This window comes from Ipomoea triloba, chromosome 11, assembly GCF_003576645.1.
Source record: "Ipomoea triloba cultivar NCNSP0323 chromosome 11, ASM357664v1".
Classification (NCBI taxonomy): Eukaryota; Viridiplantae; Streptophyta; class Magnoliopsida; order Solanales; family Convolvulaceae; genus Ipomoea; species Ipomoea triloba.
Genome location: NC_044926.1, coordinates 1,605,787 through 1,628,822, shown reverse-complemented (window position 1 = coordinate 1,628,822; position 23,036 = coordinate 1,605,787). Strand labels below are relative to the sequence as shown.

Here is a 23,036-nt window from a genome sequence, read left to right as displayed (position 1 = left end):
ACGGAAGTCTTTAATAAAGTTATTAAAGGATGACTAATGAAAATTTGTAAAAGGAAAAAAAAAATAGAGACTTTAGTGAAGTAAGAGATAAATCGAAAATAAAATTATAAAGACAATAAATGACAAAAACTCTAAACAATGCTTTAATTGCCGGGCAATCCACGACACGCATCTTAGGAGGCGCGTACTCCTCCCTCCATTTTCAAACTCCGTCATCTTCTTCTTCTTCTCGATTCTTTCCGGCTGAACCACTCAACCCTTTACCCCCCTTCTCTGCTTTGCTTTTTCTCCCTCCGATTCACAAAGGTGCAGAAAAAGAACCGACCCAGACAAATATGGAGCCTATATTTTAAAATTGTTTATTTTATTGTGGATTTTGTAGTTTATTGGTATCTACACACGAATGCAGACACATATACAGCGGAGAGATAAGGGAGTTCTGATCTTGTTCCCTCTCGATCTTTCCCCACCTCTCTGAACTTGGATAAAGTTTCGATTTTTTTTGCTCTTCCAGGTCCGGGTTTTTTTTCCTCCTCCATTATTTTTGTTTTCTTTATCTTATCTTCTGATTCTTCTCTTTTGAGTTGCGTGGCTTTTGTTGGGATTGATTTTCCGGGGTTTTGTGTTGGTGGGCGGATGTAAATTTCAGGTCTTGTGGGTGTATGGCGATGAAATTGCGGTGAGATTTGGGAATTAGGGCTTTAAGGGAAAAGGGGGTGCTTCTTTTTTATGGGATTTTGAAGGGGGTGAATTTTGGTGGAAAAAAGGAGAGATTTTTGGATGGGAAATAAGTTGGGTAGGAGGAGGCAAGTGGTGGACGAGAAGTTCACGAGGCCTCAGGGATTGTATCAGCACAAGGATGTGGACCACAAGAAGCTTAGGAAACTCATTCTTGACTCCAAGCTTGCTCCTTGCTACCCTGGGGAAGATGAATGTGCCACCATCCCTGAGCTTGAAGAGTGCCCCATTTGCTTCTTGGTTTGTGCTCTTCTCTTTACCTTCCAGCATTTTTATTTTTATTTTGGCTTTAATTGTGTTTGGATGAAGTTAGGTGCTTGTATGAATGTATGATGCAATTTTTCTTATTTGGAAGGGTTGTGTGCTTAGCTTCGTTTAGCTTAGTTTCTCGATAAAAGTCATGGTTGGAAAAGGTTGTGCTACATTGTGTTTTTCCACAGCTAGAATTTGAAGCTTGGGAAATCCATCTTATTTCACATTTGTTTTAAGTAGTAAGAATACGGGTACATCACACTCAATGGAACTACTTTTGATGAATAAAGATGAACGAATTGAAAACATTCCAGCAGGCAATATAGGATGTTAGTATGTTCTTGTTTAGAAAAGAAGACCAAAAGCTATACTTTGGGCGAGTTTCTCATGGTATAGCAAATTTTGCTCCATTGGATAGCGGTGAATGTCTTGTGGCCATCTTGTTCTTGCTTGGATGTTCATGAGTTTTTAACAGGGTTCGGGTGTGGTGGGGTGTATGTTTTTTTTTTTTTTTTGTAAGCCATGTATAACATAAACCTCATCTTAATGAGTTCAAATGCTTTCTGACTGTCTGCTTAATCTTATCTTTTTGTTCTACATTTAATGCCTCCGTTCAACTCGGGGTTTTCAGTATTATCCAAGTCTAAATCGTTCAAGATGTTGCTTGAAAGGCATTTGTACAGGTACTATTATGCACATTCCTATTCTTATCTGATGACTGATGCCATTCTCGATGTAGCAAGCTCTTCGTTATTTTCATCAATACGTGGATTTCTTAACTGGTTTTACTTTCTACAGAGTGCTTTTTGCAGATGAAGACCCCTAATTCAACCCTGCCAACGCAGTATCCTCAATTTCTTTCCACATTTCTTACTGTTTTGACTTTTATGTCCATTTCCAAATAACAATTCTTGCAAATCTTCCTTAACTGTATAAGATGCCCTTTCTGTAAAACTTTAAATTATGCTGTGGAGTATCGTGGAGTAAAAACAAAGGAAGAAAAAGGAATCGAGCAGATTGTATGGTTCTTTCAGACTTTCACGTTGCTTGATTGAATACCTATGGTGATTCTTGAGGGCCTCGTACTGAACTTTTAACGTTAATTATCTGACCCTCTATGTTTCACTGCTCCAGGAGGAACAGCTAGTCATTGAAGCCAAAATACGGATGAGAAAACAAGAACTTCAAGAAGAAGAGGAGAGGATGCTCAGGCGGAAAGAGATGTGCTCTTCAAGCAGTATCTCCGGACCAAGTGAGATGGAGCATTGCTCTACAACAGGTGCTGAATTCTCTCCCGGGGTAATCCTGTTTGGCTTGAATTTCTACGATTATGAGCCGTAGTTTAAACTATTGTATTGCTTGCAGCAGCACCTTTAGCTACCGCTATTGAAGGTTCAGAAGTTGTTACTTCCCAGGAGATGTGTCCTGCTCCAACTAATCGACAATCTTTATGGCCTAGACAGATCAGGTATGGAATTGTCTCGTGCTTCTTCAGCATTGTATGCTTCAGTTGTTATCCACTAGGTTCTCATTCAAGTAAATAGTTTGTAAACAACTTGATTTTTTTTTTACTTATATAAATATAAAATGCAATTCAACAACTTTTCACTGTAGATAATGGACTAATATCCTGCCTTTCTTATCCTCTTCTTTTAATAATGTTAGAGGTAAAGCAATATAGCTTTGAATATATTCCTCCTTGTTAGGATAATTAACTAGCACTGCAGAAGCAAATAACCAAAAATTGAGAATTATAGAGAGGTTAAAATAATATGGGAAATCTTCCCGTTTTCTATGTTTTTTTGAATTTCCAACATGAGCATGGTTTTTGTTAATCTTTGCAAAGCAGTTTGGTCGGGTCATGCACTCCTTCAATCTCATCTTAGATGTCCGTATTTCCTTTCTAGGTTGCCCTAAAGTCTTGGTAACTCTCGTCATTTACAATGTTTGGTACTAAACCATTAATATACTCTAACTTAGCAGTTGAGATTATAATAGACCTATGGGGCCACATTTGTACCTCAAGAAAACTTCACGGGAAAAAGGACCAACTTTAAAACCAAACCACTGACATTAAGGAGTTGATCATTTTGCATTAGAAGTTGCAGAAGTCAAGGGCACGTTTCTTGGTTTTGTTGTGAAATAACTTTCATGAAAAGACGATTTTGATCATTGACATGATTCATGAGAACAGAGTAGAGGGTATAGTTACTGTGTCCTTAAACCAGGAGTATCCTCGTCGTCCAATTCATTCCACTTGCTTCTGTGACCCAGAAATGAATCTTACTTATTCTGCGATCCAGATGTTATTGTCTGAATGTATAAGCATTCTTTGTTATTCTGATTTGTGATTTTGGAACAGGGAGGAGGAATTTGACTTGGATCTCGAGGACATAATGGTTATGGAAGCTATATGGCTATCTATTCAGGTACATGACCCAGCAAAGTTCACTTCTTTTATGGTAATGATTCTGTCTGTTTCCTGTTATGGTGAATCATTATTGCCTAATCGGCCTTTGATGTATAATGATAGGAAAATGGCAAGCCTCAAACTCCAGGCTATCGTGTTTTGGCTCCACCAGAACGATATGTACGTGCCGATAACCATGCACCCACGGCCTCAGCGGGAGGGTCTTCTTCTTCCCCTTCCGGAGGTCTTGCTTGCGCGATTGCAGCCCTTGCAGAGCGCCAGCAGATGGGCAAAGAGTCGTCCAGTAGTTATAGCGGAGGCGTATCATCTTCGTACAATCAGCATTCTGCCTGCAGCAGATCCCCGAGTAGGGTGGCGCAAGAAGAAAACGAAGATTACCCTCAGAGCGAGATGCCGATGGATGGTGAAGACAGGGAATGGGCTGACAATGGTTCATCGAGGGGTGAAGCGGGAACTGCCTATGCTGCCTCGGATGATGCGGGCGAGGATGTACAGCCGCCGGCTGTATATCCCCCTCAAGGCGAAGAAACTGAGAGAGACGGGTTTCAGCCCGTCTCGGGGCCCATCGTTCCAGAAAGTTTTGAAGAGCAGATGATGCTAGCCATGGCTGTCTCACTTGCAGACTCACAACAAGCAAGGACAAATGCACCAGAAGCATGGCACTAGCACTTAATATAAGCTACTTAGGATTCAATCATGTTCCTGTTTTTTCTTTTTTTCTTTTTTTTTTTTCTTTTTTCTTTTTTCTCCCTTTCCTAGCTCTGCTACACTTATTCTGATGTAAAAGAAATGGAATCCTCTTTTTATTTCCTTTTGTAATTCACATTACAGCTTGTAAAACATGGATAGAAAAGATAACAAAAAAATGATTCTAGTGATGATTATACTGTTTGTTCCATTATGCAAAGAGAATAAACAGCTGAAGAAGGCTTTCATCTTGAACAAATACAGAACACAAATCTCAGGGTTAAAAACTGTAAGATTAGAAGAGAATAATGTTGAAAAAAGGTTACAATATATTACCCACATGCCAATGTATTATCAAATAGAAAGACAATGAAACAACATAGAGACAATGGCATGTAAGCCATACAATTTTCAGGCCTAAACTACCTAAAAACTGCAATCTTTTCTAGTTTTTTTTCCAAACCTCTGATCTTCCCAGCTATTCAGGGCTCCATAGAGTTGCAGGTTGTAGTAAAAGAGACCATGGGAGTGCTCTTTAGCTAGTGGTGAAGCCCCGGCAATGGTGAAAGTTACGAGAGTGCTAGTGTATCGTGAACATGGTTATGGAGTATTATTTAGCACCATGCCAATAAATTGTAGAAGAATGTCTCTGCAAACTAGGACACGACTTCAGGTTAGGAATACAAGAGGGTTAGAGAGGTTGTCATGCCGTTTTCTATACCCAAAACCTTCGTTTATCAAAGAATATTACGACCAGAGCAACAATCAGAATAAGATCAGCAGCTCCAGGAAATATAGTAATTCGGAACCTGCTCCTAGGAATAAAATGCTTCCTGAACCCAATCGTATGCATAAGGCTGGTCTGCAATTAAAGAGAAAAACGGAAAAACACAACCAAATTTAGCATAGCTTGAAACCAGCATAGTCTATACACTTAATCCACAACACACTAAGGTATCCAGAGCTCGATGCCAATATATAGTGAAAAACCAAACAAGAGATGAAGAGATGATTGCTTGCAACAAGTTCTGATAAGTAGCAATAAAACACAGTCTATGCACTCGATCTACAACACGCTAAGGTATTCAGAGCTAGATGCCAACTGGATATACGGTAAAAAACCACATGAGAGATGATTTCTTGCAACAATTTCTGATAAGTAGCAACAAAGCACATGAAAGGTAACACAATTATAAATTATTACCTCAGCCAATATTGAATTGCCTTTGTATATGGTGCAGGATCTCATGAAGGGGCAGCCTTTCATCTTGATATCAGCCTTTGTGCCTTCACTGTTATCACCAGCAAGAATTATCTCAAAATCTTTCTCCATAAATGTATTCAAAACCCTATTCACTTTGAACATTAACTCCTTGTCTTCCCCACTGTCTCCCTCAAATCCTTTCCATGATCCTTTCTACAACAATCACAGAACACATATAAGTCAATAGAACTTAAGAAAGATGCTAACTTTTCCAAAAAAAAAATTGCGTATAAATTACTCTAATCAATAACGCCAAAAGAATAAACTCGAGAGGGGAAATTTTATACTCGTAATGGAACGGTAGAAAGACTCACAATTACTCGAACCATGGTAACGAGGGTAGTACCGGCGGCATCGAGGAGCAGTTTCCGGCGATGGGGAGGGGACGGAGAATCGGTTGATTGACTTTCGACTTCGAAGATGAGATTGCGAGAGGAATCAGTGAATTGGAGTCTGCCGTCGCCGCCAAACGCCTTGTGATTCTTTGACAAGAAGAGATCAAATGGGATTTCCGGCACCGGCGGGTATTCCTCTTCTAATTTCTCCACAGCTTCCATCGCTACAGAATTGGATGCTCGTCCGGGATGACAGACCAACATGTCAAGACACCCCACCCCCTCCCAAAAAAAGTACTCTTCACTCCCATATTTTACGTGTATGATTCGGTTAAGGAGACTTGAAGTTATTTTTAATTTAATTTTTCATAATGTTAAGTTTAGTATTACTATACAAAAACAGATAAAATGGAATAGAGGAATATAAAAATAAAAATTCAAAAGACTTTTTGAGGATATATTCAACCATGACTTTTGTATATTTTAAAGACATTTAATTCAATCATGACTTTTAGTTTAGAGGTATTTAATTTAAACTTTTAATGAGTTTTTAATAGTCCATAATTATATTGTGGACCATAGTCTAAAACTACGGCGTTGCTTAACATAAATTTTTCTTTTTCACATTTCGTGGACCACTAGCTAAAAGTCTAGAAATTTTTGTGGACCACCAGCTAAAAGTCTCGAAATTTTTGTTTACTTTCCGGTAGTCAAAAGTCTTTGGAACTATTGTTCACTTTTCAGTGTGCATAAGTTTTGAACTTTATAATAGAATAGAAAATGTTAATCAAATATGTTGGGTGAGGTATTGGTGTCTCAGTGGTTGATCGGTTTGAGCTATAGAAAAACTGCTTGAACTAGGATAATTACTTGAAACTTTCTCTATATTTATATATATGATTGTATTAGAGTTGGACATTATGTTTTCATATTGCAATTTCAATTTACTAAATTGCATATCTATTTGGATGATGGGCATATCATTGAATTGAGTATGGTTATGTTGGTGAACAATTAATATGTGTAACTCAAACAACATTGCTCCATAACCAAATAACATGTTGCACCTTAATACAATAATGGCCATATAGTACGTAATAAGCGCAAGTGAAAGAGGTACAAACAGGAAGAACACAACACAACACAACACAACACGTAGTACTATAACAACAGTACGCTAGAACAAGACACAAGACACAATTATTCCAACGAGTTAAAGTTGCACCTAGCTAGGAAACAGCTCGGCGGCGGCGGGCCTAAGAGCCGTAGACGATCTTAATGTTATCAACGGTGACTACGCCTCCGCCGACCTTTGGTGCCAAAGTCACCAACACGGCATCGTCGTCCTCGGCCCCCAAATCTTCCAGTGGTTCATTCAGACCCAAGCTCAGACTGGCCCTGATCTTCATCGACCCCTTTCGCTTGTGCGGCAAGCTCGCAAAGCTCCCGGCGTACTCCGCCTTCAATTTCCCGGCCCCCGGCTCATCCTCGTCGTTCAAATACACGTCAAACTTGGCATACTCGTCCATCGCCACCTCAATACCTTCAATCAACAAGATTTCCTCTTCCGCTTCCTTCTCTTCCTTGCTCCGGGATTTCCTCGGCCTCGCCACCTTCACTTGCACCACCTTGTCCAGCGTCACCGGGAACACGCTCGTCACGAACGGCGCCGTGGACCTCGCCGCCAAACCCCTCTTCGTAGCAGGAACAGGCTTAGGCTTGCTGTCTAGCCATGGTAGCTTTGTAAACTCGTACTTGTACTATTAAAATGTAAACAATATTATTCTTAGAATATTGTAAATTTGTTGTATTATTCTTTGCCTTAATTTAAACAGTCAAAAAACATTATACCCCCAATTTCTGGTTATCCAGAGCGTCGCCGACCCGGACGCGCACGGCCTGGGCGTTCTCGTCGTAGAAGATGAAAGTGGAGTCCAGCCAATCGGAGTCGGGGAAGTCTCTCCCCCTCCTCCGCCCCTTGCCGGCGCCGCCGAGCTGTTGCCAAATAGTCCACATGCGGTCGACGTTTGCGTGGTGGCAGTAGAACAAGACGTCACGCCCGGCGGAGTAGAAGTTCCCCAGGTCCTCTCCGTTTTGGGTTCTTGGTTTAACGTCGCCCACCCATCTGTGGATAGGCGTGTGCGGGACGCTCTCGATGTTACCAGGGCCCATGCCCTCTTTGTTACTATTAGGGGCGTCTCCGGCCCTGTAGGGCTTTCCGAGGAACATTTCGGCGGTGCCGGCGTTTGAGACCATGTTCTTGTACACCAAGAAAAGGTTGTTGGAAATTCTATCTTCGTCGGTCGCCGGAGTGTCCTTGCCGTCGTAGCCAAGGTCGACGACGGTGGGTGGAAGGTGAGACTGGTTGCGATTCTCGTTGTAGAGAGAGGAGTTGGGGTTAGCAGTGAAAACGGACGGAATCACCATTCCCTCCTGGGTGTCCCAATTCCAGAACGGCAAGGCAAAGGTGGGATCACCTATCAATTTTCCCAGGATTCTCTCGTAGAAATACAAGTACCTGTAACAATTTTCCATTATATATCATGTCTGTGTTATAAACTAAGTAGGGTTATCTTGCCTTGTTCCAGCTAACATACCATCTGTGGAAAGGGAAGAAGAGCCAGGAATTGTGGACTTGGATTTCCTTGTCGGGGAACCCGACTTGGACGTAGCCGCCGTTACAGTAAGCACAATGGACGTTTGCTTGCTGGTAAAAGTTGCGCGGGTCGTCGGCGGGCAAGGCCTTCATTAGCGCGATGGCTTTCTCGAACTTGGCGGCGTAGGCTCTGTCCATGCGGTGAGCTGCGGGGCGGACTCTCATGGCGGCGGGGCTGGTAAACGGGACTTTGTAGTCCACAACGTTGGAGGCCACGGGTGGGCAGCAGTTGTCTACGAGCGCGTTGGGTGGCAAGTCGGCCGGAGGGACGACGCATTTGGAGACTTCCGGTGCCTGAATGGGATCTGCAACGGCGGCCAGTGGAGTAGTTATAAGGCTAGCGGCGCCGTAGAGGCCTCCCAGCCCAAGAATGACGTCTCTCCTGTCGAGTTTGGGCTGGGATTCGCCGCCGTCTGCGGCGGTGCAGGAGACCTTGAAGTGGCGGTGGCTACGCTTTGCGGAATGTAAGCAAAGCTGAGAGGGTTTTGGGAAGGGAAATGAAGAGGACGAGCTAGCTGAGGAGAAGGTGAATGACTTGTATGGGGAAGAAAGTGAAGCCATTTTTGTGGTTGGGTTGTGAAAAGAGTGCCTTGCTATGCCCTCTTTATATACAATAAATCCTAGGATTCCTAGCGACCCAAAGTAATTGCAATTGATCAATTTCCCTAGACCTCTTTATATACAATAAATCCTAGCAACCCAAAGTAATTGCAATTTTTTAAATTTCCCTAGAAACGGCCTACTGACTAATAGTTGGCAAATTATACTGTGCACCATGTACATAAACGACGTCATTTTGAGCATTGTAAACTAATCGCCCGTTTTTTTAGAAATCATGTTTCCCGTTTCGGTCGGTCTTTGTATTTATGTTAATGTTCTGTGTATTCCAGGCAATCATTCTGTGTATTCTAGGCAACCGTTCTGTGTATTCTAGGCAACCGTTATGTATATTCATGTTAGTAACACATGTTGTGATGTGTTTGTGCATTCGAATGTTAAGGTGGATGAGTTCTGTGTATTTTGTGTCAATATTCTGTGTATTCATGTTATTAACACATGTTGTGATGTGTTTGTGCATTCGAATGTTAGGAGGATGAGTTCTGTGTATTGTGTGTCAATATTCTGTGTATTCTGGGCAAACATTCTATGTATTCTAAGCAAACGTTCTGTGTATTCTAGATAATGATTATGTGTATTATAGATAATGAATTCCGTGGAGTCATTCACGTCCGCGTCCACTAACACCAAAACGACGTCGTTTACGTATATGGTGCACATTGCTAATAGTTATAGTGGACTAGGTTGGTGAATTTTTGTTTAAAATAACAATGTTTCAGCTTGTCATTTTTCATAATGGACCTTAGTTCATGATATAATTTGTGATTATTAACCTTCTTGGTTTGAGAAGTTTTTTAAAGTTAAGTTACAAAGTGGATTTTATCATGTGCACACATCTCTATTAAATGTCCTTGGTTAAATTATCAGTTTGTTGATTACCAACTCAATAGTCTAACGGATCATTTCAAAAAAATAATCCTAAATAGGGGCATTAATGCGCGCGGCGGGCGCACTTGTGTCTCTCACGCGAGAGACATGTGGATGACATTAGTGTCAATTGGACCCCACATTTTTGCAAAAAGTTATATACTTACGGGATGTACTTTTATCTTTTCTCTCCTTAACATCTCTCTTCCACCTCATCTAAGTTTCCTGGTCCTAAATTTATTAAACCACCCAAAACATGTGAGGGTGATTTGAAAACGAATAATTCTACATATACTCATATTTTATAGTCCCTATGATTTGACATGCTTTAATTACTCAATTTAGTAGGAGGTCATGATGTTTATCCATTTATATTTTTATTCATCCAATCAAATTTGCACATAAGTATAAGTACCAATTGAGAGTAAGATTTTGAAAGTACATAAATAATCTTTCTTGAAAGCAAGGATGGTATGTTCAAGCCAAAATCTCAATGTATATTTGCAGTCCGTACGGTTCATGCATCGAATCATGGTTAGCTTTATCTTTAGTAGTTTGTTTCAGTTTCACGAAAATAGTGTACTGGCATTTAACTTTATATGGTGCACAGAAATAAGGTACAAATACTCTCTTTCGTCTTCACATTTAACTTTGAAGTCAAATCTCCACCAACCCATTGTACAAAGTTTTATTATTATTATTATTTTGGGTAAAATACAAACTTCATTAAATGGTATCCAAAGCCAAAGCATTACAAATAAAATTATAGAAGGGTTATAAAGCCACTCTATACAACCAACCATAGACACAAATTTCTTAATTAACAAGTGGACAATTAACCCGGTTTGTGAATCGCTTAGCAAACGAGACAAACACTTCAAAAAAGTGATTACACAAGATCTTTTATATCTAATAGCACTAAATCAAATGCAGAATCAAAACTATGAGAACTGAGACCATTAACTATTTTGAGTGCATTTGTTTCAACTTGAACACTCAATATGTGAAACTTGTTATCCATTTTGATTTTAGATACAATATAGTTTTGTTTCATTAGGGACACATCATAAATACAAGATTAGTTAAGCGTAACAACTATCATTTTTTTTTTTTGAAGAAACGATAACATTTTGAACTATTATCCACACAACTATGTGAATCATAGTTTAATTTACTGTATAACGATTGCACCATTAGTGGCGGGGGCTCTCTCTAAATTATTTACCTTTAATTAATAAATTAATTGAAAGTTTAATTTTAAGCATACCATTTAAAAATAAACCATTAATATTACTAAAACAAATATTTAGTGACTCACATTATAATTTCGAATTATGATTTATAATGTAATTTGCCGTCAAAAGAGGTTTAAGACCACTTAAGAAGGCAGTCGATTTTCTAATTAGTGGCACGGGCCTTAGGGGGGAGTATTGGGCTGGGCCTTGCCTGAATAAGGCTGTCAAGTATAAGGCCCAAATTTTGAAAATAATTTTAGATAACATGCTTAGTTAAATGCAGGGAACATGCTTCTTTTTTTTAAAAAAAATAATAATAATAAAAATAATAATTATTTTACTTAAAAAAATGTAAAAAAAAATTGTTTTTAAAATTGGTAGCCGCCACATCAAGGTCATTTGGGTTGAATTGCATGAGTTTGTATTATTCAGGGACCCAATTACAATTTTTTGAATTCGATGTTCTAATTGCAGTTTAGTGTGCAGTTGAGTGACCTGTTTAACCCGTATTCTTTGATACTATGACAAATTGACAATATCAACCAATGAGACAATATATCTCAAAATTTACCTCATTCACTAATGTTAAGTGCAATCCTCTACCAAATTACTACATGACGACTTAGAAGGACAAAACTTAATAAAATTAGGTGTAATATTTTTACTCGCACAAAAATTTAAGTGCACAGCTTAACTAAAGGGCTTATAGTAACAAACAGGAGGGCGGCTTTTTCTTATATTAAGGATAAAATCAAGCAGAGGATTGGTTCTTGGAACAAGAAACTCCTCTCTCATGCTGGGAAAGAAGTCTTGTTGAAAAGTGTGGCACAGGCTATGCCCACCTTTTCAATGAGTGTTTTCTTGTTATCGGAGTCAGTGTGCAAGTCAATCGAAAGATCTATGAACAGGTTCTGGTGTGATTCAAGTAATGATAGAAGAATTCATTGGAAGGCCTGGGACAGGTTATGTGTGCCCAGAAAGTATGGTGGCCTAGGGTTTAAGGATCTTAGAGCCTTTAATTTGGCAATGTTGGGGAAACAGGCTTGGACGTTTCTGACTAGACCCCAATCCTTGGTTGCGAAAGTTTTTAAGGCAAGATATTTCCCGAGATCCTCTTTTATTGATGCTTCTATAGGTTCTTGTCCTAGCTTCTGCTAGAGAAGTATTATGGCTGCACATGGTCTAATTTGTGAAGGGGTGAGACAGAGGGTTGGGGATGGTAAAACCACTTTGATTTGGGGGCATCCCTGGCTGCCTGATGACCCAAGTCCAATGATTCAAACTCCAATGCCTGCCTACTTGAATGGATCTCTGGTTTCTGGTTTAATTGATGAACAAACAAACTCCTGGGATTTGTCTATCTTAACAGACATTTTCCTCCCTGCTGATGTGTTACGCATTATGAAGTTACCTGTCTTGCCCGCATATGAGGACTCCTGGTTCTGGCATGGGGACCCAAGAGGCTGCTATACTGTACGAAACGGCTATAGACGAATTCTTGGGGATTTGGACTACTCTTCAAATGGTTTTGCCCATTGGAATTTCCTTTGGAAGCTCAAAGTGCCCCCTAAGTGGAAGATTTTTCTCTGGAGAGCCCTTAATGATATCCTACCTGTGACCACCAATTTGCTTTTAAAGAGGGTAGAGGTGGATCCTACATGCCCAATGTGTGGTTTATTTCATGAGAATGTCATGCATGCACTTGTGTTGTGTGATTTCTCAACATTTGTGTGGCATGCCACTGCTTTGCATATTTCTAATGTGACTGGTCATAATTTTGCTGCTTGGTTCTCAAATCTGGTACTCACTATGCCTGAAGATAACATGGATTTAATTGTGGCAGTACTCTATTTTATTTGGCAAGCGCGCAACACAGCCGTATGGGAGGGCAGCCTTCCTCGGCCGAGATCGGTGGTCACAAAGGCTGCCTCCTCCTTGCACGCATGGCGGAGGGTTCATCCAGGGGTGGTTGCTGCACTGTCAGGTGGAGTAAGCACTACCTAGGTGGCGTCTACGCATACTACAGCTCCACTGCTCCAGTGCTACTTCGACGCAGGTCATCGGTTGCACCCTCAGGAGTCGACATTCGCAACAGTTCTTTTGGAGTCAGACGGCCGTTTCCTTGCAGCCTGTGCAGGGCGTCTACCGGTTTGCTTTTCGCCGCTAATGGCGGAATCTATGTCATGTAAAGAGGTGTTATCATGGCTTAGACAGAGGGGTGTCACAGGGGTTTCTTTATTCACGGATTGCGCCCAACTCCAGAGTGCTTTGTCCACGAATCGGCCAACGTACCTATCACACGTGGGTTTTGCTATTGATGCTTGCAGGTTTAGCTTGGCTTCTTTTATTATAGGATCGATTTCTTATGTTCCTAGGGCACAAAATATTGTTGCTCACACTCTTGCTTCTACAACTTTCACTTTTGCAAACACTATGTACTGGGATTCTATCCCCCTGATTCTATTTCTACACTTTTGCATTAATATACGTGATTGCTTGTTTTCAAAAAAAAAAGGGCTTTTAGTTTATACTGAGATTCTGTCCCTCCTGATTTTATTTGTTTTATTTCAGGAAAAAAAAAAAGGTTGGCAGTGCTGGATTATTAAAAATGAAAATGAAAATTATTCCAAATAATTAATAACAATGAGTCAACCAAACCATATTATTGATTATTGCTTCCATATTGATTATTGGCACATGCGATATTATACTTTGTCGGATAGTTGTTTCTCTTTTCCAGCGTACTAATAATAAAGATGATTATAATTGTTGAGGATATGGGTCCTGTCATATATCAATCACTGAGTTTAATGACCGTAGTATCATAATCAATAATTGATCACAAATTCACGTCTATGTAACGACTTAAGAAAATTGCACCATATAGAACCTGACTTAAAGAATTAATCTTTATTTTGGCAAACATGGTGTTGCTCAGAGTAAATAATAAGATATTATTTTTAATGCGATAAGGTGAGTACTCTGGAGTAAATATTGAGTTTAGACAAGTCGAGTAAGATTAAACGAGATATATATTTAATATTCAAAATGTTGTATTGATTGTGTCACAATTCAATTTTCAGTTTAACCATTGATTACTAATTCATCAAAAATATTGTCCATTTGTTACATAAAATTTTACTCAATTCAGTCTCCAATGTGCGTAACAGATGGTGACTAAATTAACAAAAACCTTAGATAGTCTATCATTTCAAATGAACTGGTAGTGGAATGACTAAACTACATAGTGTACCTTAATTATGTGCACTACATAAAGTTAGATGCCAGTACACCTTTTTCGTACTAATTCCCCATCCTTGTTCTCAAATCACCCTCACATAGTCACATGTTTTGGACCCTATCCACTATAATTATTAGTCAGCTGAAATTGATATTTACTCTTTGTGTTTCAGTAAGTTAAAAAAGTAGTTATAAACAGATATTGTAGTGTAATAGAATCAGGGTTAAAAAAGTAATAATAGAATCAGTAATACTAAAAAAAAAAAAAAAAAAAAAGTGTATAGGATTTATTGTATATAAAGAGGGCATAGCAAGGCACTCTTTTCACAACCCAACCACAAAAATGGCTTCACTTTCTTCCCCATGCAAGTCATTCACCTTCTCCTCTACCAGCTCGTCCTCTTCATCTCCCTTCCCAAAACCCTCTCAGCTTTGCTTACATTCCGCAAAGCGTAGCCACCACCACTTGAAGGTCTCCTGCACCGCCGCAGACGGCGGCGAATCCCAGCCCAAACTCGACAGAAGAGACGTCATTCTTGGGTTGGGAGGCCTCTACGGCGGCGCTAGCCTCGTGACGACTCCACTGGCCGCCGTTGCAGATCCCATTCAGGCGCCGGATATCTCCAAATGCGTCGTCCCTCCGGCGGACTTGCCGGCCGGCGCGGTTGTAGACAACTGCTGCCCCCCGGCGGCCGCCAACATTGTGGACTACAAAGTCCCGTATACCAGCCCCGCCGCCATGAGAGTCCGCCCCGCAGCTCACCGCATGGACAAGGACAAAGCCTACGCCGCCAAGTTCGAGAAAGCCATCGAGCTAATGAAGGCCTTGCCGGCCGACGACCCGCGCAACTTTTACCAACAAGCAAACGTCCATTGTGCTTACTGTGACGGCGGCTACGTCCAAGTGGGGTTCCCGGACAAGGAAATCCAAGTCCACAATTCCTGGCTCTTCTTCCCTTTCCACAGATGGTATGTTAGCTGGAACAAGGCAAGATAACCCTACTTAGTTTATAACACAGACATGATATATAATGGAAAATTGTTACAGGTACTTGTATTTCTACGAGAGAATCATGGGAAAATTGATCGGTGATCCCACTTTTGCCTTGCCGTTCTGGAACTGGGACACCCCGGAGGGAATGGTGATTCCGTCCGTTTTCACTAACCCCAACTCCTCTCTCTACGACGAGAATCGCAACAAGTCTCACCTTCCACCCGCCGTCGTCGACCTTGGCTACGACGGCAAGGACACACCTGCGACCGACCAAGAAACAATTTCCAACAACCTTCTCTTGATGTACAAGAACATGGTCACAAACGCCGGCACCGCCGAAATGTTCCTCGGAAAGCCCTATAGAGCCGGAGACGCCCCTAATAGTAACAAAGAGGGCATGGGCCCTGGTTCCATCGAGACTGTCCCGCACATTCCTATCCACAGATGGGTGGGCGACGTTGAACCAAGAACCAAAAACGGAGAGGACATGGGGAACTTATACTCCGCCGGCCGTGACGTCTTGTTCTACTGCCACCACTCAAACGTCGACCGCATGTGGACCATTTGGCAACAGCTCGGCGGCCCTGGTAAGGGGCGGAGGAGGGGGAGAGACTTCACCCACAAAGATTGGCTGGACGCCACCTTCCTCTTCTTCGACGAGAACGCCCAAGCCGTGCGCGTCCGAGTGGGCGACGCTTTGGATAACCACAAAATGGGGGTATGTATAATGTTAAATTAAGGCAAAGAATAATACACCAAATTTACAATATTATTCTTAGAATATTTATATAATTTCCATCTTCTAATAGTTCAAAATTTCCATATTCTAATAGTACAAGTACGAGTATACAAAGTTACCATGGCTGGACAGCAAGCCTGTTCCTTCTAAGAAGACAGCAGGTTTGGCGGCGAAGTCCACCGCTCCGTTCGTGACGAGCGTGTTCCCGGTGACGCTGGACAAGGTGGTGCAAGTGAAGGTGGCGAGGCCGAGGAAATCCCGGAGCAAGGAAGAGAAGGAAGCGGAAGAGGAAATCTTGTTGATTGAAGGTATTGAGGTGGCGATGGACGAGTATGCCAAGTTTGACGTGTATCTGAATGACGAGGATGAGCCTGGGGCCGGGAAATTGAAGGCTGAGTACGCCGGGAGCTTTGCGAGCTTGCCGCACAAGCAAAAGGGGTCGAAGAAGATCAGAGCCAGTCTGAGCTTGGGTCTGAACGAGCCCTTGGAGGACTTGGGCGCCGAGGACGACGATGCAGTGCTGGTCACTTTGGCACCAAAGGTCGGTGGAGGCGTCGTTACGGTTGAAAACATTAAGATCGTCTGCGGTTCTTAGGCCCACCGCCGCCGCCTATTTCCTATGTGGCAACTTTATCTCGTCCGAATAATTGTCACGTCACTTGTGTTTTGTTCTTGTGTTGTGTTGTGTTTTTGTTTAATTCTTCCTGTTTGCACCTCTTTCACTTGGGCTTACTATGACCATATTATTAAAGTGCAACATGTTATTTGGTTATGGAGCAATTTTAATTTGTTTGAGTTTCACATATTAATTGTTCACCAACATAACCATACTCAATCATATCCCCTTCCAAGTAGATATATAACAATTTAGTAAACTGAAATTGGAATATGAAAACATAATTTCCATCTCTAATACAATGATAACATAGGTTATAGGGTCAAATTTTAGTGTGGCTTGGTGATCTTTACCTGTATTCCTTTTGTTATAAAAAAACACTAATAGTATTAAAAAACGCAGCATTAGTATGTCCACTTCTTACAAATGAATTTAGTTTGCTAATATTTATGAAGCTCCATGATGTATCTTTGAGATTAGTACTTCTTCACCATTATATTATTCAAGTTTTGCATGCATGCAATGCAGAAGAGCGTGCATATTAATATAAAGAAAAATCTAAGAGCCTTACACCTTGGCATTACGTGCAGCTATGGTGGATGCATGCACTATATAAATATTCATATTCCAACAACACATCACCACCTAAACATCCATGCGGAAGCTTAGAAATGCATTGCAGCCATATTTTGACACGTCTCTCTCCATCAAATAATTGCACCATTCTCTATATACACCACGCAAATTTAAGCATCATTGAGCAAAGGGATCGGAAAACCCAATGGCTTCTCTATCTCCACCGCGCGCTTCCGGCGACTTGTTTTCCCGGCGGCCTATACCCACACGCCCTCACCTTCACATCCTCACCCCGGCGGCGCTTAACCGCCGCCTCAAAGTGTCGTGCACCGCCGCGCACGGCGGCGGAGATTCCCAGTCCAAGATTGACAGGAGAGATGTTATTCTTGGATTGGGAGGTCTCTACGGCGCTGCTAACCTGCCGGCGGCGATGGCGGCTCCGATTGAGGCGCCGGAAGTTTCCAAGTGCGTTGTGCCGCCCACCGACCTTCCGGCCGGCGCCGACGTGGACAACTGTTGCCCGCCGATGGCGGGCAGGTACCTGGACTACCAGCTCCCGTCTGTTAGCCCCGCCACCATGAGGGTCCGCCCGGCGTTACACCGCCTGGACGGGAAATACAGAGAGAAGTTCGCGAAGGCGGTGGAAATGATGAAGGCGTTGCCGGCGGACGACCCCCGCAGCTTCACTCAACAAGCCAAGGTTCACTGCGCTTATTGCAACGGCGCGTATGATCAAGTCGGCTTCCCCGACATAGAAATCCAAGTTCATAACTCCTGGCTCTTCTTCCCTTTCCATAGATGGTACTATTCAGAATTTATTCTCATATATTATAGTATATGTTCATTTATATTTTTCTAACCTTTTAAAGCACAAAGAGTCAATATCCTGACTCGATCTCATGATCTTCCTAAGTTGTGCACGAGATAGACCTAACATTATGACTTAACCAGATCACATAAGAAGATAAATTAATTTAGAAACTTAATCTATCTTCTGACCTATTGAAATCATACAAGAAGATAAACTAATCTAATTCAGTCATAAATAGTTAGCTCAATCATAATTGATTGAGATTCTAAATATCAACACAGTTTTTTATAAGAATTAAACTTGTAACATTGTGATTTATTGCTATTCTTAGCCTGTTTTATCTTATTATACATGCACTATAAATAGTTTGTGGACTTCTTATTTATAACTCCACAGGTACTTGTATTTCTTCGAGAGAATCTTGGGGAAATTGATCGGAGATCCCACCTTCGGCTTGCCATTCTGGAACTGGGACATTCCCGCCGGCATGGTTTTTCCGTCCGTACTAAACGACCGGAATGTTTCACTCTACGACGAGAATCGTAACCAGTCTCATCTTCCACCGACTATAGTCGACCTAGGGTATCAAGGCAAGGATACAGAAGCCACAGACTTAGAAAGAATTACTAATAATCTTGCGTTAATGTACAAGCAAATGTTCACCAACGCCGGAACGGCAGAGCTCTTCCTCGGAAAACCTTACCGCTCCGGCGACAAGAAAAACCCCGGCGCCGGGTCCATGGAGAACAGCCCCCACGTGCCGATCCACAGGTGGGTCGGCGATCCGAGGAGGAAGAACGGCGAGGATATGGGGAACTTCTACTCCGCCGGCCGTGATATCTCCTTCTATTGCCACCATGCAAACGTTGACCGGATGTGGACGATTTGGCAGCAGCTCGGCGGCCGTGGCCGGAAACGGAATTTCACCGACGCTGATTGGATCAACGCCAGCTTCCTCTTCTACGACGAGAACGCGCAGCCGGTGCGCGTGAGGGTCGGCGACAGCGTGGATAACCAGCAAATGGGATACAAATACGAATTCGCAAACCTGCCTTGGACAAACAGCAAGCCTGTTCCCAGACCAAGGCGCCGGAAAGTGGCGCTACGCTCCGCTGCTCCCTACGTCGCCACCGTCTTTCCGGTTACTCTGGACAAGGTGATGTTAGAAGAAGACAGTTAGTTTATTGGCTATTCTATTAACTGTTTAACTTGTTTGATTAAAAAAAATATTATATTAAATATTTATTTAATTTATAAAATATTTTTCTAATCAGCTAATGTTATCAAATACTTATATTTTTTAACTCCTATTTATTATTACAGGTGGTCCGAGTGAAGGTGCCGAGGCCGAAGAAGAACAGGACAAAGGAGGAGAAGGAGTTGGAGGAGGAGATCTTGTTGATCGAAGGGATCGAAGTTCAGGCGAACCAGTACACGAAATTCGACGTGTATTTGAACGACGAGGACGAGCCGGACGGCGGGTACGACAAGGCGGAGTTCGCGGGGAGCTTTGCTCACTTGCCGCACCGGCAGAAAAACGTGGAGAAAATCAAGACGAGCTTGAGCTTGGGATTGAATGAGCCGATGGACGATTTGGGCGCCGAGGACGATGACACTGTTCTCGTGACTTTGGCACCTAATGTGGGAGGAGGTGTTGTCACCATTGATAACATTAAGATAGTCTATGGTTCTTAGAATGTTCTGTAATGTTGTTCGTGGCACGTTTGTTTCGACCAGCACTTTTAAGTTCTTCCCATGAATAAAACTCTTTGCCACTCTTAAATTTTTTTGACCCATAAAAAAAAAGGTTAACAATATTATTTTGTTAGCATTCTTAAATATTATAATATTATAAAGTTAAATTCATATCAGTCCTGGATTTATGGATAAAATGTAGGGATGTCAATGCAGGCCGGTTCGTCTTATTAGACCCGTCCTACTGCTAGTCTTTTCCGCAGGTCTATGTCGGTTGGCCCGCGAGCAAATTAAGAAGTACGCAACTCTAATCCATCCCATGCAAGCTCGCGAGCCCAGCAAACCTAAACAACAAAAATAAAAAATTATTATATTATTATTTTATATTCAAATAATTTAATTTAAATAATTTTTGTGTTTAAAAATATAAAAATTTTACATTTTTTTAGAAATGTTGTGTGTGAAATGCCCGGCTGCCAACCCGTGTAGGTCTAGTCCACGAGGCACGTATTTTCGCGGGGTATAGTTTTTAGGCCATAATCCGTCTCACCGCGATTCACGTAACGATTAAGGTTGGTCTGCGGGCTTTGATCCATCTTGATACTCTTATAGTAAAATAAAAATGGACGGTAAGAACAAAAAAAAACAATGGTAAACCGTCCCGCGTGCTTTGGTCCATCTTGACACTCCTAGTAAATTGGATGGTAACAACAAAAAACAATAGTTATACCATAAATCCGAGTTCATATTGTAAAATATACCCATAAACATCCTGAATGTTCTCAATTAATTAAAGGGTTGGCTGTGCTGAATTATAATATAAATAAAAATGAAATTATTCCAAATAATTGATAGCAATGAGTCAACCCAACACTAAGGCCTTCCCCAATAGTGATATTGGGGAGGGTTTTGAAACAGTAAAATCTTGAGAGTAAATTTTTTAACAAATGTGAGAATGATGTTTTGAGGGTTTTTTTCTCTTGCAAGAGACCAAATTTTGTCAGCCCTTTTGTCAGTCCAATGGAACCCACTGGATAGCAGAGCAGAATGTGAGGCGCAGATTCACAGCGTACTTGCTTAAATAGTTTTTTATTATTTCTTTTTCTGTTTTTTAGTTTTGATTTACTTTTTACTTTTCTTTTTTTTTTTCACCCCTATTTTCTCTTTCCTAATCACACTCACAAAAACTCCTCAAAAAACCACACCAAAATACCAACCATTGTGGAAGCCCTAACGGGAACCAAATCATATTAGTGATTATTGCTTACATAGAAGTATACAGCTAAGGTAATGAAAACTAGCTCACTTTAATTTTTGGCACATGCAATATTATATTTTGTCGGATAGTTCTTTTTCTTTTCCAGCATATACTAATAATACAGATGATTATAATCGTTGAGGATATGGGTCCTCGGTCATATGTTAATCATTGAGTTTAATGGCCCTAATATCTTAATCAATAATTGATAAGGATAATATTCTTAATTTAAACATGATTTCATATGCTTAAATTCACGTGTATGTAGCGACTTAAGAAAATTGCACCATATTAGACACCCGACCTACAGAATCAATCTTTGACTAACATGTTGCTCAAAGTAAAAATTAATAAAATATTATTTTTACTGCGATTAGTTGAGTAGTCTCGAGTAAATGTTGAGTTTAGATAAGTCTAGTAAGATTAAACGAGATATATATTTAATACGCAATGTTCTATTGGTTGTGCCACACAAAATAATGACTAAATTGGCTAAAACTTTAGATAGTCGAAAGATCATTTCAAATGAATTTGGTAATTAAAGACCAATTGAAAATTATAACATAATCAATGAATCATTTTGAATATTGAATAACTACACTCTTAAGGAAAGAAATATGGCCTCGAAAGGAGTTGTTGAGTGGGTGGAACATATCTTTTGTACCTAAAAATTATGATTTTTGTCAACACCCTATTGATCACCACAAAATTCATATGTTCAGTACAACAATATATCTGTAACAAATTTAGAATATATATTATATAATATAAAGTCAAGTTGAGTTAAATTTGACAAAGATTAAAATAAAAAATTATTAAAAAAAAAAAACTTAAAAGTTTATAACACTACTAGTTTTAAAAACATTAAATTTGTAATTTACTAATATATGTGTATGATCCACGTGCCTTTTACGGGAAAACATATAGAATCCAATGTTCTTCATGTGATTTATCATCGTGCGTTGGACATCTGGACTCTGGTGAGAGGGGTCCCACTCTCTGATCTGTAAAGAATAAAGATCTTATTTTATCATACAAATAAACATCTTATTAAATAATAATTTATCTACAAATTTTTTTTGTTAGTAATTTAATTTTTTTAATGTAAAATTTATGTTTTCAATATTCTTTTAAGTGGACCACACAATAAAATGACTCTAAATATAAGAATCATTTTCAAACTTCCTCTTTTTTTTTTCTTTTTTTTTTGTATTTCGAAGAAATTAAGATATGAAAGTTTGCTAAAGTATGTATTTAAAAAAATAAAAATAAAAATAGGTACAACTATAATGTACCATAAAATATTGTGTTACATACACAATTACAATGTTTCTTACTCAATTAAAATGTTTAGATTAGTGTTGACAATAACATTAAAAAAAAGTATACTTTTTGGTAAAGATGTATCATAAAAGTAATAATTATATATTATTTTTAAAAAGTTAGCAATTTCAAATCAAAATTTATCCTTTATGACAACTATTTTAAAACATATATTGGGCAAGGTTCCCATGAGAATAAGAATTTTAATGAGAAGTAGTGTAGACAAATGTTAGTTATTGATCCGGTAGATCTGATGATTTGAAAGTAAAGAAATTTTTTTTAAAAAAAATAACATGCCAATTTCATAAATACTATAAGAGAAAATTTATCCCATCACTTTTTTCCTTTATTTCTGAGCCATTAATTACCGTAAAATAATGAATCATATTAGTCCACCCTTTTTGCAGAAAATTTATTTCTTATTTGATCCTAATTATATATATATATATGTGTGTGTGTGTGTGTGTGTGTGTGTTTGTGTTTGTGCGCGCGCAAGAGAGATATAAGAAAATCTGGAATGATTTGATTTATTTCTATCTGTTATATGTTCAAAAAGATATTAGTTAACATCAAAATAAAATTATTTAAAAAGCTGCAGCGTAAGAACAAATATTTAATAATCACCAAATAACCAAATATTATATCAATGCTACATGCAACTTATATTATATCCTTTTACAGTTGATAATTTCAAACAATAT

The 23,036-nt window shown here is 40.0% G+C and overlaps 5 protein-coding genes across 8 annotated transcripts; 3 read left to right on the top strand and 2 right to left on the bottom strand.

Annotated features, from left to right (window-relative positions):
* Positions 1-144: 144 nt before the first annotated feature.
* Positions 145-4,305, top strand: LOC115996586 (E3 ubiquitin-protein ligase DA2L-like). 4 transcript variants are annotated; one of them, XM_031235882.1, is made up of 9 exons: positions 145-514; positions 650-978; positions 1,622-1,673; positions 1,789-1,834; positions 1,928-2,009; positions 2,125-2,269; positions 2,356-2,458; positions 3,353-3,419; positions 3,524-4,305. In XM_031235882.1, the coding sequence occupies exons 2-9, from the start codon at positions 781-783 to the stop codon at positions 4,085-4,087; spliced, it is 1,257 nt and encodes a 418-aa protein (XP_031091742.1). In that variant the 5' UTR covers positions 145-514; positions 650-780; the 3' UTR covers positions 4,088-4,305. The 4 variants fall into 4 exon arrangements, with proteins under 4 accessions (XP_031091742.1, XP_031091743.1, XP_031091744.1 ...); XM_031235883.1 differs by having other exon boundaries at positions 145-978; positions 1,622-1,668; positions 1,784-1,834; XM_031235884.1 differs by having other exon boundaries at positions 145-978; positions 2,359-2,458.
* A 77-nt stretch (positions 4,306-4,382) lies between these two features.
* On the bottom strand, positions 4,383-5,979 carry LOC115996587 (protein LURP-one-related 7). The gene is made up of 3 exons (XM_031235885.1): positions 5,687-5,979; positions 5,313-5,525; positions 4,383-4,970 (listed from the first exon to the last, which is right to left on the bottom strand). The coding sequence occupies exons 1-3, from the start codon at positions 5,969-5,971 to the stop codon at positions 4,824-4,826; spliced, it is 645 nt and encodes a 214-aa protein (XP_031091745.1). The 5' UTR covers positions 5,972-5,979; the 3' UTR covers positions 4,383-4,823.
* Positions 5,980-6,727: 748 nt separating this feature from the next.
* Positions 6,728-8,987, bottom strand: LOC115996200 (polyphenol oxidase II, chloroplastic-like). Its single transcript, XM_031235346.1, has 3 exons — positions 8,305-8,987; positions 7,559-8,225; positions 6,728-7,467 (listed from the first exon to the last, which is right to left on the bottom strand). Exons 1-3 carry the CDS (start codon positions 8,922-8,924, stop codon positions 6,964-6,966), a joined length of 1,791 nt encoding a protein of 596 aa, XP_031091206.1. The 5' UTR covers positions 8,925-8,987; the 3' UTR covers positions 6,728-6,963.
* A 5,673-nt stretch (positions 8,988-14,660) lies between these two features.
* On the top strand, positions 14,661-16,859 carry LOC115996264 (polyphenol oxidase I, chloroplastic-like). The gene is made up of 3 exons (XM_031235433.1): positions 14,661-15,292; positions 15,372-16,035; positions 16,151-16,859. The coding sequence occupies exons 1-3, from the start codon at positions 14,667-14,669 to the stop codon at positions 16,649-16,651; spliced, it is 1,791 nt and encodes a 596-aa protein (XP_031091293.1). The 5' UTR covers positions 14,661-14,666; the 3' UTR covers positions 16,652-16,859.
* A 594-nt stretch (positions 16,860-17,453) lies between these two features.
* LOC115996923 (polyphenol oxidase I, chloroplastic-like) lies at positions 17,454-19,754 on the top strand. The gene is made up of 3 exons (XM_031236361.1): positions 17,454-18,049; positions 18,456-19,215; positions 19,383-19,754. Exons 1-3 carry the CDS (start codon positions 17,454-17,456, stop codon positions 19,752-19,754), a joined length of 1,728 nt encoding a protein of 575 aa, XP_031092221.1.
* The last annotated feature ends 3,282 nt before the right edge of the window (positions 19,755-23,036 follow it).

Coding starts and splice junctions, on each gene's coding strand:
- LOC115996264 (XM_031235433.1), top strand. CDS start 14,667: ATGGCTTCACTTTCTTCCCCATGCAAGTCATTCACCTTCTCCTCTACC. Junction 15,293..15,371: donor TTCTTCCCTTTCCACAGATG/GTATGTTAGCTG, acceptor AAATTGTTACAG/GTACTTGTATTTCTACGAGA. Junction 16,036..16,150: donor TGGATAACCACAAAATGGGG/GTATGTATAATG, acceptor ATATTCTAATAG/TACAAGTACGAGTATACAAA.
- LOC115996200 (XM_031235346.1), bottom strand. CDS start 8,924: ATGGCTTCACTTTCTTCCCCATACAAGTCATTCACCTTCTCCTCAGCT. Junction 8,226..8,304: donor TTCTTCCCTTTCCACAGATG/GTATGTTAGCTG, acceptor AAATTGTTACAG/GTACTTGTATTTCTACGAGA. Junction 7,468..7,558: donor TGGATAACCAGAAATTGGGG/GTATAATGTTTT, acceptor ACATTTTAATAG/TACAAGTACGAGTTTACAAA.
- LOC115996587 (XM_031235885.1), bottom strand. CDS start 5,971: ATGTTGGTCTGTCATCCCGGACGAGCATCCAATTCTGTAGCGATGGAA. Junction 5,526..5,686: donor TTACCATGGTTCGAGTAATT/GTGAGTCTTTCT, acceptor TGATTGTTGTAG/AAAGGATCATGGAAAGGATT. Junction 4,971..5,312: donor GCAATTCAATATTGGCTGAG/GTAATAATTTAT, acceptor CTTTAATTGCAG/ACCAGCCTTATGCATACGAT.
- LOC115996586 (XM_031235882.1), top strand. CDS start 781: ATGGGAAATAAGTTGGGTAGGAGGAGGCAAGTGGTGGACGAGAAGTTC. Junction 2,010..2,124: donor AAAAAGGAATCGAGCAGATT/GTATGGTTCTTT, acceptor TCACTGCTCCAG/GAGGAACAGCTAGTCATTGA. Junction 3,420..3,523: donor CTATATGGCTATCTATTCAG/GTACATGACCCA, acceptor GTATAATGATAG/GAAAATGGCAAGCCTCAAAC.
- LOC115996923 (XM_031236361.1), top strand. CDS start 17,454: ATGGCTTCTCTATCTCCACCGCGCGCTTCCGGCGACTTGTTTTCCCGG. Junction 18,050..18,455: donor TTCTTCCCTTTCCATAGATG/GTACTATTCAGA, acceptor ATAACTCCACAG/GTACTTGTATTTCTTCGAGA. Junction 19,216..19,382: donor TTCCGGTTACTCTGGACAAG/GTGATGTTAGAA, acceptor TTATTATTACAG/GTGGTCCGAGTGAAGGTGCC.